At 38.2% G+C, this 11,711-nt stretch overlaps 1 protein-coding gene across 2 annotated transcripts; it reads left to right on the top strand.

Moving 5' to 3' along the window:
• Window positions 1-2,062: 2,062 nt before the first annotated feature.
• ZNF770 (zinc finger protein 770) lies at window positions 2,063-10,682 on the top strand. Of its 2 annotated transcripts, none has more exons than XM_084208011.1 (2): window positions 2,063-2,103; window positions 6,773-10,682. In XM_084208011.1, exon 2 carries the CDS (start codon window positions 6,913-6,915, stop codon window positions 9,034-9,036), a length of 2,124 nt encoding a protein of 707 aa, XP_084064137.1. In that variant the 5' UTR covers window positions 2,063-2,103; window positions 6,773-6,912; the 3' UTR covers window positions 9,037-10,682. The 2 variants fall into 2 exon arrangements, with proteins under 2 accessions (XP_084064137.1, XP_084064136.1); XM_084208010.1 differs by having other exon boundaries at window positions 2,081-2,124.
• Window positions 10,683-11,711: the final 1,029 nt, after the last annotated feature.

Genomic DNA, 11,711 nt, shown 5'->3' with positions numbered 1-11,711 from the left:
TTCCTAGGTATCACAAAAAGATGTTTCAAGGTATCTCAAGAACAGGTCTTCACAGACACCAGGGCCTACAAAAATTATCCCTAGGCTAGTGATGGCTGCCAACTTCTCTTTCAATAATGTATACAGCATTCCTAAGTAAACAATTACTTTTTTATATATACAGAGTTTCCTCAGCACAGATGATTTCTACGTGAATTCCCAGTACGACTGGGAGAGAGGGCTTGACACCCAGAGCAGAAAGACAATTTAAGTTACCACAGCCTTTTAAAAACTTTACTAATTTACATCTTTGATATTTTGTTTGTTCTGCCCTCTTCTGTTCCTCCTGCTAAGAGTCAGATCCATTGTATCAAGATGGAGTCTCAGTAAAAGGACAGCTGAAAAAAGATGAGTGAGCTGGCAGTCATGTTTTTCTAAGAAATTAATGCTGCACTTGCAAATAATTATTTAATTGCAGTCTGCATGAACAAAAGAAAATAAGCAAAGCTCTTAGGAAAATGCATCTGTATGAAAAAATTAAACCTCATAAGCTTCATCGCAGGGAATGACTTATTTTGTCTTCAGTATTGCAATTTCACTCACAAAGATGATCAAATCAATTACAGTGTTTAAAAAGGTGGGGGTTGGTGAGCTGTCCCTTCTTTAAAGGAAAAAGGAAAGCATAGAAGACATCTGCAGGTCCTCTGTAATTCCTGTGATATGGCAGATACCTTAAAAATAATAAATTACAAAAAAACAGAAAAAAAATCTGCAATCTGTCTTTATGTGCTTTTGATAAAGAGTTTAAGATTTACCAGTAGAGTCCATATTGAGCTGTAAATGCAGGTGGCCAAGTCAGAAGTCTCGTGACTAGAAATTCTCTGTCTCAATGGGGACGACGTAACCAGCCTCATCAGTGTCTTTGTGTTTTATTAACAAACATTTATGATGAATCTCTTACACTTTGTTGTGTCATTTGTATGTTTTTTAATGAGGTAAAATCACAGAATAAGAGTAATTTGGTTTGGCAGAGACCAAACCCAGATTATCTAGACTAAGCCCTTCCTGTAGATAGGGACATCTTTCACTAGACCAAGTTGCTTAAAGCCCATTCAACCTGGCCTTGAACACTTTAGGGCTGGGACATCTACAGCTTCTGGGCAACCTGTTCCAGTGCCTCACCACTCTTACTTGTGCAACATTTACTCTTCATGTCCGATCTAAATCTATTCTCTTTCACTTTAATATTTTTGCTCCTTGTCCTGTCACTATAAGCCTTGGAAAGTCCTATAAGCCTCCTTTAAGCACAGGAGGGCAGCTGTAGGATCTCCCCAGAGCCTTCTCTCTTGCTGAACCCCAGCTCTCTCAGTGTGTCTTCATAGGAGCCCCTTCTTGTGGCCTCTTCTGGAGTTGCTCCAGCAGGTCCTGGGCTGGGGACCCCTGAACTGGGTGCAGGACCCACCTGTAAAAGATTTCTGTCTTTTCCTGTATGCCTTCAGCCCTTTGCTGGCCATTCCTCTGAGGTAACCTCAGCCAGGCTGTGGCCAGCAAGGAGATCTGGCTGCTGCTGGGCCGGTGTCCATCCTTCAGCCCACCAGCTCCTGCACTTGTTCGCTCCCGTTCTCCTGCGGAGGAGGCAAACCCGTCACCTTTGTGTGCACGCGTTATTGAAGGTGTTTTTAGAATTCCCGGGCAAGCGTCTCTTTTCCTCTTCCCTTCCAGGTACCATTTCCTGACCTTATATGCTAGTAAGTTTGGCTTTGCGGTGCGTTTAACACATAACCGGAGTATAACTCCGCCATCCTGCTTTGCTTGCAACCCTGCAACCACCGGGCGTTGGTTATGTGATTTTGGGCGGCTGCAGTAGAAAATGTGTCTTGTTCCTACGGAACAACGTGCCACACCAATTAAAAATTCATCGGCAGGCCCGGGGGCATGTTCGTCCTGGGAATAAATGAAGCCTCTCCCTGCCTTCGTCCCGGCCGCGGCCCGGCGGCGGTGGCGGGCGGGGCCGGATTGCGCGGGGGAACGGAAAGCACCGGCCCGGGTTTCCCGCTGTCCCGGTGCCATCCGGGGGGAAGAGTTTAGGCGGCAGCAATCCCGGGAGAGATGAGGAAGGTGGAGGTGCGGTAGCTGCTTCTCCAGGTCGCTGCCCTTTCCCTGGGCCGAGCGCGGTCCCGGCGCGACGCTGCCGAGCCCCGGGGCACCGCGGGGCCGGGCCGGGCCGGGGGGGCTCCGCGCGCGGGGGGGAGGCGCGGCGGGGCCGGGCCGGGCGGCCGCGGGCCCAGCAGGGACCCGCTGTGCGCTGAGGGAGAGCCGGCCCGGTGTAGGGGTGTGTGTGTGTGGTCTGCTGTCCGTAAGGGCCGCCTCGACACCTGCTCTTAGGTTTCTAACTGTATTTACGTGTGTCCTGTTGGGGGAGTGTTGGTGTCAGACGCAGGGGTCTCAGGCCCCTGAAGCAGAACGTATGTTTGTTCTTAAACCAGCCCTGCTTCACCATCATACATCTTTTACTTCAGGAAGTGTGTCGGACAGTTGCAAGGAAAAGAGGAGAGAATAAAGGGTGTTAACTTTGAGGAGCCATAATGCCTGATCTTGATTTCTGTGTATCTGGCGAGTTAAGGTTCCATTTCTGATGCGATTTGTTCTCCCATTGTAGCAATCTAATCTTTTCTCTTGGGAGAGCTGGTGAGGAAATCCAGCGGGCAACATGTTTGTCTTGGTGCTCAGGTTCTTCTCTCTGGCATGCTGTGTTTCATAAATCAGCAGCTAGATTTTTCACTTTCTTTTTGAGTCATTAGTGTTACCTGAGGCACTTTATGTTTCTTCACACATCTATTATTATAATTTGTTTTCTTATATAATTGTTTCTGGGAGGTTATAAGCATAAGCGTGCCTCAAGGATTTGAAGATATACTAATAATAATGCAGAAGAATGGTACCTGGAAAATTGTGAAATATATTGAATTTTCATTTCCTAAATGTCTTGTTTTGAATTACAATAACGAGTCACCAAAAAACAATGCAAGAATATATTCTCTTATGTAGGGTCAGCTGTATTGGTGTGGGAATTTGAGAAGTGTTTGTACAACCTTCTTTGGAGACCACCAATGTAGGCAGAGCAATCTTCCCATATAACTTATTTGTATGCTCATTAAGAAACACTTTGCAGCTGTAAGGACAATAATATACTTGAATTCTTTCTACGGTAATTTGAAGCTATTTTCATTCACAACAATAAATGGTTTGGGGAACAGCTTATTTCCTGTTTCCCTTAAAAGTGATTCTTCTGCTTTGTCTTGCAGGGTGTGTGTGGGTTATTTTTTTTAATTGTGTCTCCTCTTTTTTAGCCTGAACGTTCCCAGTTACTTTAATCTTTTCTTGTATATTTTGCATTTAAGCTCAGATCATTCTTGATCCTCTTCTCTGAAATCATTCATTCTGATCAATTCGTATGTTTGATTCAATTTGAAGGGCAGTATTCAAAACTGGATAGACTACTCTAGCTGAATTCTAAACAGTTGTAAGTAAATAGGAAGGAAGATTTATGTCCTCTCAAAGCTTTACGTCTGTTCATTCATCCTGGTATGGTTGGTAGCCTTTGGCATATTCACCTTCTGTTCCAGCTTAGACTCTAGGTCTTTTCTGCACCAGGGGATTATTCCATCCTAAATTGTAGATCTTGCTTTTCTTCTTATTTAAGTACCCTCTTCCTGATTGGTTGTTTACCTTTTTTTATTGGAGCTTTAAAAAAAACAAAAACAAAAAAACAAAACGCTACAATGCAAACTTTTCTGATTAGTAAAGACTGGATTCAAATTCAGGATTTTCTTCCATCATGGTTTTGTTTTGTTGCAGCTTGCTGCCATCTGTAATATTAAGGAAACAGTTCACTATTAAACACTACTACTTAGGAGGGTCCTCTCTGAACTTTTAGTGGCCTGAGTAACTCCTTCGTTCTATTTTTCTGCATGACCTCACAGCCAAGATGAAAACTAGAGACAGTGTAATATTAAATTGGACCTTTGCCATAAACTAAATCCTTATCACATAGTGAGGTATGTTTTCTAACTCTAGTTAGGACAAGCCTGTGTACTTTCAAGGCTAGCAGGAAGCAATATTCCAAGCTTGTCTTTTGCTCTTTGATCTTCAGCAGCGGCATGTTTATTCCTTAGATGTCCAAAGCACAGAGCACCTTGAAATAGATGTGGAGCTCCCTGTCTTTAGTAAATAGGATTTGAAAATATATTTGGGCCACACAGTAATGCTCTCTCTTGGCTCCTTTCTCCTTCCCTTGCATCCCCTTAGTTTAGCTTATCTGAGCCTTCAGTCTTTCACAGGGCAAGAAGATCACAGCAAGAAGCTCTACTCTGCTTTTGGCACCTTGTACTACAGAGCATTTCCTCATTCACCAGATAGAATCTTAAAAAATTTATAAGCTAAATACAAAATCCCTTGTGTAATATGCCACAGCTGTCTCTTACTTTGGACTTCTTTTCTTTGCATGTCACTGTGGTGTTTGAGCATTTTCCTGATGTGTAAATTAGATCTGCATGACAGTATGTTAACTGAAATTCATCATTCTTTACAGTTCTTCCTCAGGAGGTTTTCTTTCCCTGCTAATGGAGGCTGCCTTGAGCTGCACATAAACTCAGTATAGCAGAGCATCTTTTCTGCTTTTCTCAGCCTGCCTGTCTTTAGCTTCATGGTAGCACCAACTAGAAAGCATTTGGTGTCACACACTTACTCTCTCTAAACTTCCAGCTTCCACATGATTTGACAACTGGGAGAAAGAAGAGGTCTCCTAAAAGTTGTGTTTTCTTGCATCTTCAAAAGGAGACTGAAACTGAGTAGCTGTTAAAATTCTACAGGAAACGAGAATTGGAAAGGAAAAGTTGACTTTCTCAACTGCTTTATCTACCCTGAACTGTTTCAGTGAGATTAAGAAACTCCTCAGTGTAGTGACAATCACATCTTAGGCAAACATCCAGATGTTCCTTATTAAGGCCCACAGTTACATAGAAACATATCTGGTAGGTATGGAACAATTCTACCTCATTACCAGGTTTTCTTTCCATTAAGCTTAAGAAAAATCTTGATTTGCCAGATATTTTCAGTCTTAGTGCATGTTTCTTGAATCTCATTGTAACTTGCTTTAAAATGCAGTAAAGTAAGATTATTAAAGTAATTCTTTGCAATTACTTTGAATGGACATTTTGGAAATTTATGAATTTTTTAAAAATACGGACATTATCTCTTTGTGAACTGACAAGGGTTTTGGTGACATTGAAGAAATTAATTTTTTATTCTGCTGGTATATTGAATGAATATTCAACTTGTAGTAACACACGACATTTCTACTAACTATAATTTGTGGTAGTTTGATATTACAACTCAAGTGCTAACTGTTATGTTCTTGCTTTAAAGTTTGCTCCCTTCATCCATTTTCTTTTATATTGGTAATGTCATAGAGAGTGTTTTATTCTGTTGTTTGTACTGTCCTTGTGGACAGTATACTTAATCTTTCTTAGATGCTGCAATTTAGGAATGAAGTGACCAACTGAAATTGGTCCAGAGATGATTAAAAACACCTTTTTTTTTTTTTTTGTGAACCTAAAAGCAATACTTAGAAAACCCCAGAATTTTCCCAGTTTTAAAACAAAAGGGGAGAAAGCAGACTTTGAATACATAAAGTAGTGGCAGAAAACACTGACAATAACTTTGTAGTAAAGAAAGGCTCAGCTGGGTGCAAGGAGAAGCTTCATGAGGAGGTAAAACTTTGAAGCAGGAGCCCTGCTGAGGTTAAGGAACCCCCCTCAGTGGAAGTTTTTAAGAGCAGTTCGAGACACGGGTTGGCCTCACAGCGGAAAGCTTGGGCTGAATGTTTGGTTGAGGTACTTTCTAGCTGTTCCTATGAATATTTTAATAACTTTTCATGCACTTGGAAACTTGCAAATTATTTTTTCTTGTTTGTAAGTCATTGAGCTGAGGCACAGTAGCTTGCCCAACTGTGTTCCATGTTGAAAATTCAAAGAAAATTAGAACTATTTCACTATTTTGGTTTAGACTACAACAATAATTATGATGAATTATGATAGCTACCTTGGTATTCATGATGACTTCACAGTATCACAAGCCTAATATTCTAGCTTTATGGTGTGACAGCAAACATAGACTGTGTTCTTTCCATGTTCTGGGAGTCGTCTTTGTTAATGGTTGTCGTTTTTGGCTAGTGTGTTGCTCTTGCTGAGTGGCTTGCCATTGTGACAGAAATCAAAATTGATTATACTGCTGGATACAGTTGATAAGATGTAGAAACATGAATAGTAAATTCAACAATATATTGAAGTTAAGTGTTTTTCTTTTCAATAACACTGCATTCATTTAATGTATTTCTGAAGTGCAAGAAATCTTAGTTCTACTCTTTTCTCTCATCTTCATAAATATTATATTTGGGAGTTAGAATTACTGCTGTAGAAAAGACATTTATTACAATGTGTTCTTGAATTTTTTTTAAATGAATGTACTGTAGTTGAACTGTGTGTTATTTGGAAGATCAGATGCGTTTATAGCACAGATGACTCAAAACTGGTTTTTCTTCTGGAAAGTAATGTAGTTTTTCTGTATCACATTACAGATAGTGATTACTCTGTTACAATGAAAGCATTTTAAGCTAAATTAAATCAAGAGTTACTAATCTAGATACTTTTGGTATCTTATGTAGAAAACAAGAGACAAACTTAGCCAATTATGCATTAATATAGGCTAAATAATGCTCTTTTTCTTATTTTAGGGACCAGTGGGATTTAAGAATCTCTCCTAAGAAAATTTGCTGCTTCTACAGCTTTCCATCTTAGTGTGCACTTGATGATTTCACTTGAAATACCTATCTGAAGAAATTAAGAGTAGGCGAGGTGTAATTACCTTTTAAAAATGTTAAAAACTCAGCATTGTGTAACAGCTGTCAAGATACCCAAGAAAAAGCCATATATTTGTGACATGTGCTATAAACAGTTTGAAACCCCATCAAAATTAGCTAGGCATTATCTCATACATACTGGTCAAAAGCCATTTGAATGTCATGTATGCAATAAAACATTCAGGCAGTTAGTCCACCTGGAGAGGCATCAGTTAACCCATAATCTGCCTTTTAAGTGTATTGTTTGTTATAGAAACTTCAAAAATGTAATCACTTTCTTAAAGCATCAGCAGCTTCATAATGAAAATTATGAGAATGATACAAAGCAAACAGAAAACTATGTGAATTCTGAGCAAGACAGGGTCACTTATGGCGTATTTCATTGTTCTGTGTGCTGGAAACCCTTTGCAACTGAAGAGAGATGGATGCTGCATCAGTGTCTCAAGTCAGATCATCTACATGGTGCCAGAAGGAGAAAGAAGAGAACTCACACTTGTGAATCATGTAACAAGACATTTCCATCAAGATCCAAGCTAGAAAGACACTTCCTTATTCACACTGGCCAGAAACCTTTTAAGTGTTCTTCATGTGGCAAATCTTTCAGACAGTCAACACACTTGAAAATTCATCAGCTCACACACACAGAAGAAAGGCCTTTTCAGTGCTGTTTTTGTCAGAAGGGATTTAAAATACAGAGCAAACTCATGAAGCATAAACAGCTCCATGCCAGAAATAAGACTTTCCCCAATACTGTATGCAAAGCAAAGACTCTTAAATATCCCAGGCCACACAACGTGTTGGAAGGAAAATGGGATGGTTTTGAGAATGCTGATACACACAAGTCACAGGAGAATGACCCACATGATGTGCACTCAATTTATATTGTACCCTTTCAGTGCCCAGCATGTGACCAGTGTTTTGAAACAGAACATGTTCTAAAGTTGCACAAATGTTTTCCAAAAGACAGCAGAAGTTCAAATAATGGTACAACAGCACGCAGACACGCAGTCAACAGGAAAAATAAGACCCTGAAGAAACTGAAGCACACTGGAGGAAAGGCAACAGATTTTTCTCTGACTGACAGAAAAAAAATTAAATCAGGTCATGTTGGAAGTCCTGACCTGGTTACAGCTAGGGATCAGCGTTGTGATCAGCATGTGTCCATTAAACCTTCCAAGGACCGCTGGAGCCGGCGTGACGTGCACAAGTCAGTTTGTAGTCAGATGAAAAGAACATTTGCTGTGCCATTACCTTGGCAAGAGTACCCACAACCTCCTGACTTGGGCAGTAATTTAAAAGGTGTGCTTCCTGGTGAAAGCATGTTAAATATTGGTGATTCACTGGATAATAAAGATGATGCTTTTTATGGTTCATCAAATGATAGTTTTTTTGATAATCCAGAAGTACTTCACTCTGCTTTTTCATCTTCTGCAAAAAATACACATAACAGACACAGAGTGTGTAAATGTGACAGATGTGAAAAAATCTTTCCATCTTCATCCAAACTTCAAAGACATTATCTTATACATACGGGACAAAAGCCCTTTGGCTGTAATGTTTGTGGGAAGGCATTTAGACAGTCAGCTCACTTAAAAAGACATCAGCTCACCCATACTGAAAAGAGAGCCTGTAAAAGCCCCGTTTGCCAGGTAGAATTTGTAAACCTGAACAAACTTTTCAATCACCAGGGAGATCACACTGAATTTATGTCTTCTCAGCCTGTGGGTTATTCAGGTTACTCTCAAACACCTTCACAGCCATCTGTCTTTCAAGAATCTGAGCTGATTCAGTCAAACCAAGCAGCTGAAATCAAAGTTGAAATTGAGTCAGGGGATTTTGTTCTTGACACCAGCAGTAGAAACCCACAGCCGTATTTGTGCAGTAAATTGTTGGAAACAGAGCAAAGCTGTTACAGCTATTGGCATGATTTTTCTGAAGGTAGTGAAAAACGGGACGCTGTTAACAAATTATATCAATGCAGTATCTGCTTTAAAACTTTTAAATCTCCTTCTAAGCTTGAAAGGCATCACCTAATGCATGCTGGACAGAAGCCATTTGAATGTTTAGTTTGTGGAAAAAAATTCAGACAGGCCCCACATTTGAAAAGACACCACCTTATTCACTTTAAAGAGAGTTAAAAGCTTAGTTCCACTGAGGAACAAGCAGAGAATGTATTAGTTTTATCAAAACGGGATAGTGTCCTATGAAATAATTTTTAAATTTTTTGGTTGCATAATTATAAAGATTTATATTAGGCCAAACAATTAACTGAAGGGGATTACATTTTCTATTACAGAGATGACCTGGTGAAGTTAATTTACTGTCTTCAGAACTGCCTACTTAATATAATTTGTGAGATATTCATGTTGAGATGTTTTTTTAAAATGCAACAAATCCACATGCTCTTTGCATTCCCTTTGGCTAGATTAAGTTTATAAATAGACATTCATGTTGTATCAATAGTGTTGCAGTAATCTACAATCTTCCATGAATAAGAAAATTATCACTAAGCATAAAATACTATATGGGAAAATGTAACACTTTTAAACTACCAGTAAAGACAAAAAGGTAATTTTGAGAATATGAAAAAAAAAGGTCCTTTTACTTTCTTCTGGCTCCCCATATGTCCCAAGCAAAGGATTATTGCTGTATTTATCCCCTACTTTTAAAAAAGGTTATTTTTAGATAAAAAAGAAGAGAGTAGAAACAGGGGAGAAAATTCAATGAGAAGAATGTTGATGTGGTGTTGTAGAAGATTCTATTTCCTATAGTATAGGAAAAAAAAGAACTGCTTTGTTATTTACACTTAATGTACTTGGAGAGCTATACATGAGGAATTAGATAATTTCCCTTTTTATATAAAATACAAGGAGACAATGCTATAATATTAGGATTTATAATCAATTTATCCATTTCACCACTTCATTAACTCTACTTCCTTGTAAATCCCTTGCCTTCTCTAGCATTTTTGGCCAATTTGTACTTTACCGAACTATTTTTCTGTAAGAAAAGAAGAAATTATCATTAAGGTTAAAAATGGGCTTACTCTCTGTTCAGTCTCCTTTCCTTCTAGCATACAAAGTGAACCAGTAAAAGAAATGTTCTCTAAGATGTGATAATAACTCAGATGAGCAGTTTTGTCAGGAAGTCATGTTCTCATTACATTAAATATAAGAGACTGAAAATTACTTTTAGCTGAAATTAAGTAATTCTGATTTTGTATTAATAGAATCGTTTTCCTTTCTGGTAAGTAGATGGTTTTGTCCATTGTGCCAATGGGGCTGGCAAGAAGTGCAAGTGCAGTGGAGCTTCATACATCACGAATAAGAATGAAGTTTATTTCTTCTTTTTTTGTCCTCTGAAAAACTAGCTTTTAGGATACTTTCTTTGTTATGCAACTTTGGAATAGCTGAATCCTGAAGTTCTTATTCCTGTTTCTAAATTAACATACCTGTAAGATACATGACAATTTTTTCAGTATTTAAATAGAACCATATTTATTTAAGTAAAATGGGTTTGATTTTTTTTTTTTTAAATGGCACGAATCTTGTGGTACTTGGTGAATATGAAGGGTAAAAGTAGTTTTATTTTCATACATGTTATTCTTTTCCATTTTCAGCAAGAATAAAACCAGGAAAAATACTTGGAAACCATCTGTAGTTACTCTGCTTTTTGTATGACAGACAAATTCAGTATATTAATGATGATTATAGTTATATAATGAGATTTTTTTCTCCTTGTGTGAATTGTTTCATATTGAAAGACAAAATGCTGTATAAAATGTTTTGAAAGCATATTGTAGAGCTCTTTTAAAATACTGGTAATAAACTATTTTATTTATATTGTACTTTCAGAGTGTGCTTTATGTGCAAACCAGAGTTTTGAAACTACCCAACATTCATTATGCAGAAAAGACTGCACATCAGAATAACTTAATATGTTAGAACAATAGGTGTGGTTTCAGATTTTTTTTTTTGTTATAAAATGCAAATATGTTTAAAGATAATAACATCTTTCTTAAGGAGTTATAGTCATTTAAAAATGCTATGAGAGTAATGTTTAGAGAACAAAACTTTAATGTTTTGAAAATACCAATTTAAGTAAAACGAAGGGAAAGTAATACAGAAACATTTTGAGGGATGAATAGACATTTGCAGGAAGTGTTACTGTCTGATTAATTTGAAAAGTAATGAAATCTTTGAGCTTGGATTTCAGAGCCACAATGTCTATCTGTCCATCCCTCCATAAAAAGTTGTGTCAGTATCAATTCATTATTTTATGGGGATTATTCCATAAACTACATAGAAAGGAGTTAAATGGTTTCTAAGAGTCAGGAGAGAAAAAAACCCAAGGTTGGAATCCTGTGTCTTTTGCAGTTAACAGTGAGATTATTCAAGGATCTTTGAGAATTTGAACTAGAACAGTTTTCTCTGTGTTCACAGTAACACTTCTTGTTGATTAGTATGTCAGTCATTTTCAATAATGCTTCGAGGCAAGTTCAAGCCATCAATCTTTTAAGTATCTTTGGTGGCAGAAATGTTGCCTGTGCTTTTGTTGGAATGAATGATGGCTAATACTACTAATCTGATAGTACTGAAGTTGTGGATTTTTTGAGACTGTCCAGAGCTAAAGCATATTCTAGAGGCAAACAGTGGGTCCTCCTGTGTTAACAATGATCTCCTGTTGAGGAGAACTTCTCCAACAGCATGGGTTTAGCACTGAGGTTGGTCTGTGTAGAATAGAAGAAGGGTCAAATATTTTAAAACAAGGAAGAAAAAAAGGTAAAAGGGATTTTTTGAAGACAAGTTATGCA

This window comes from Fringilla coelebs (genome assembly GCF_963513975.1).
Source record: "Fringilla coelebs genome assembly, chromosome: 6".
Classification (NCBI taxonomy): domain Eukaryota; kingdom Metazoa; phylum Chordata; class Aves; order Passeriformes; family Fringillidae; genus Fringilla; species Fringilla coelebs.
Note: the sequence above shows the minus strand (reverse complement) of the source record. Positions and strands in the feature narration are given on the sequence as shown.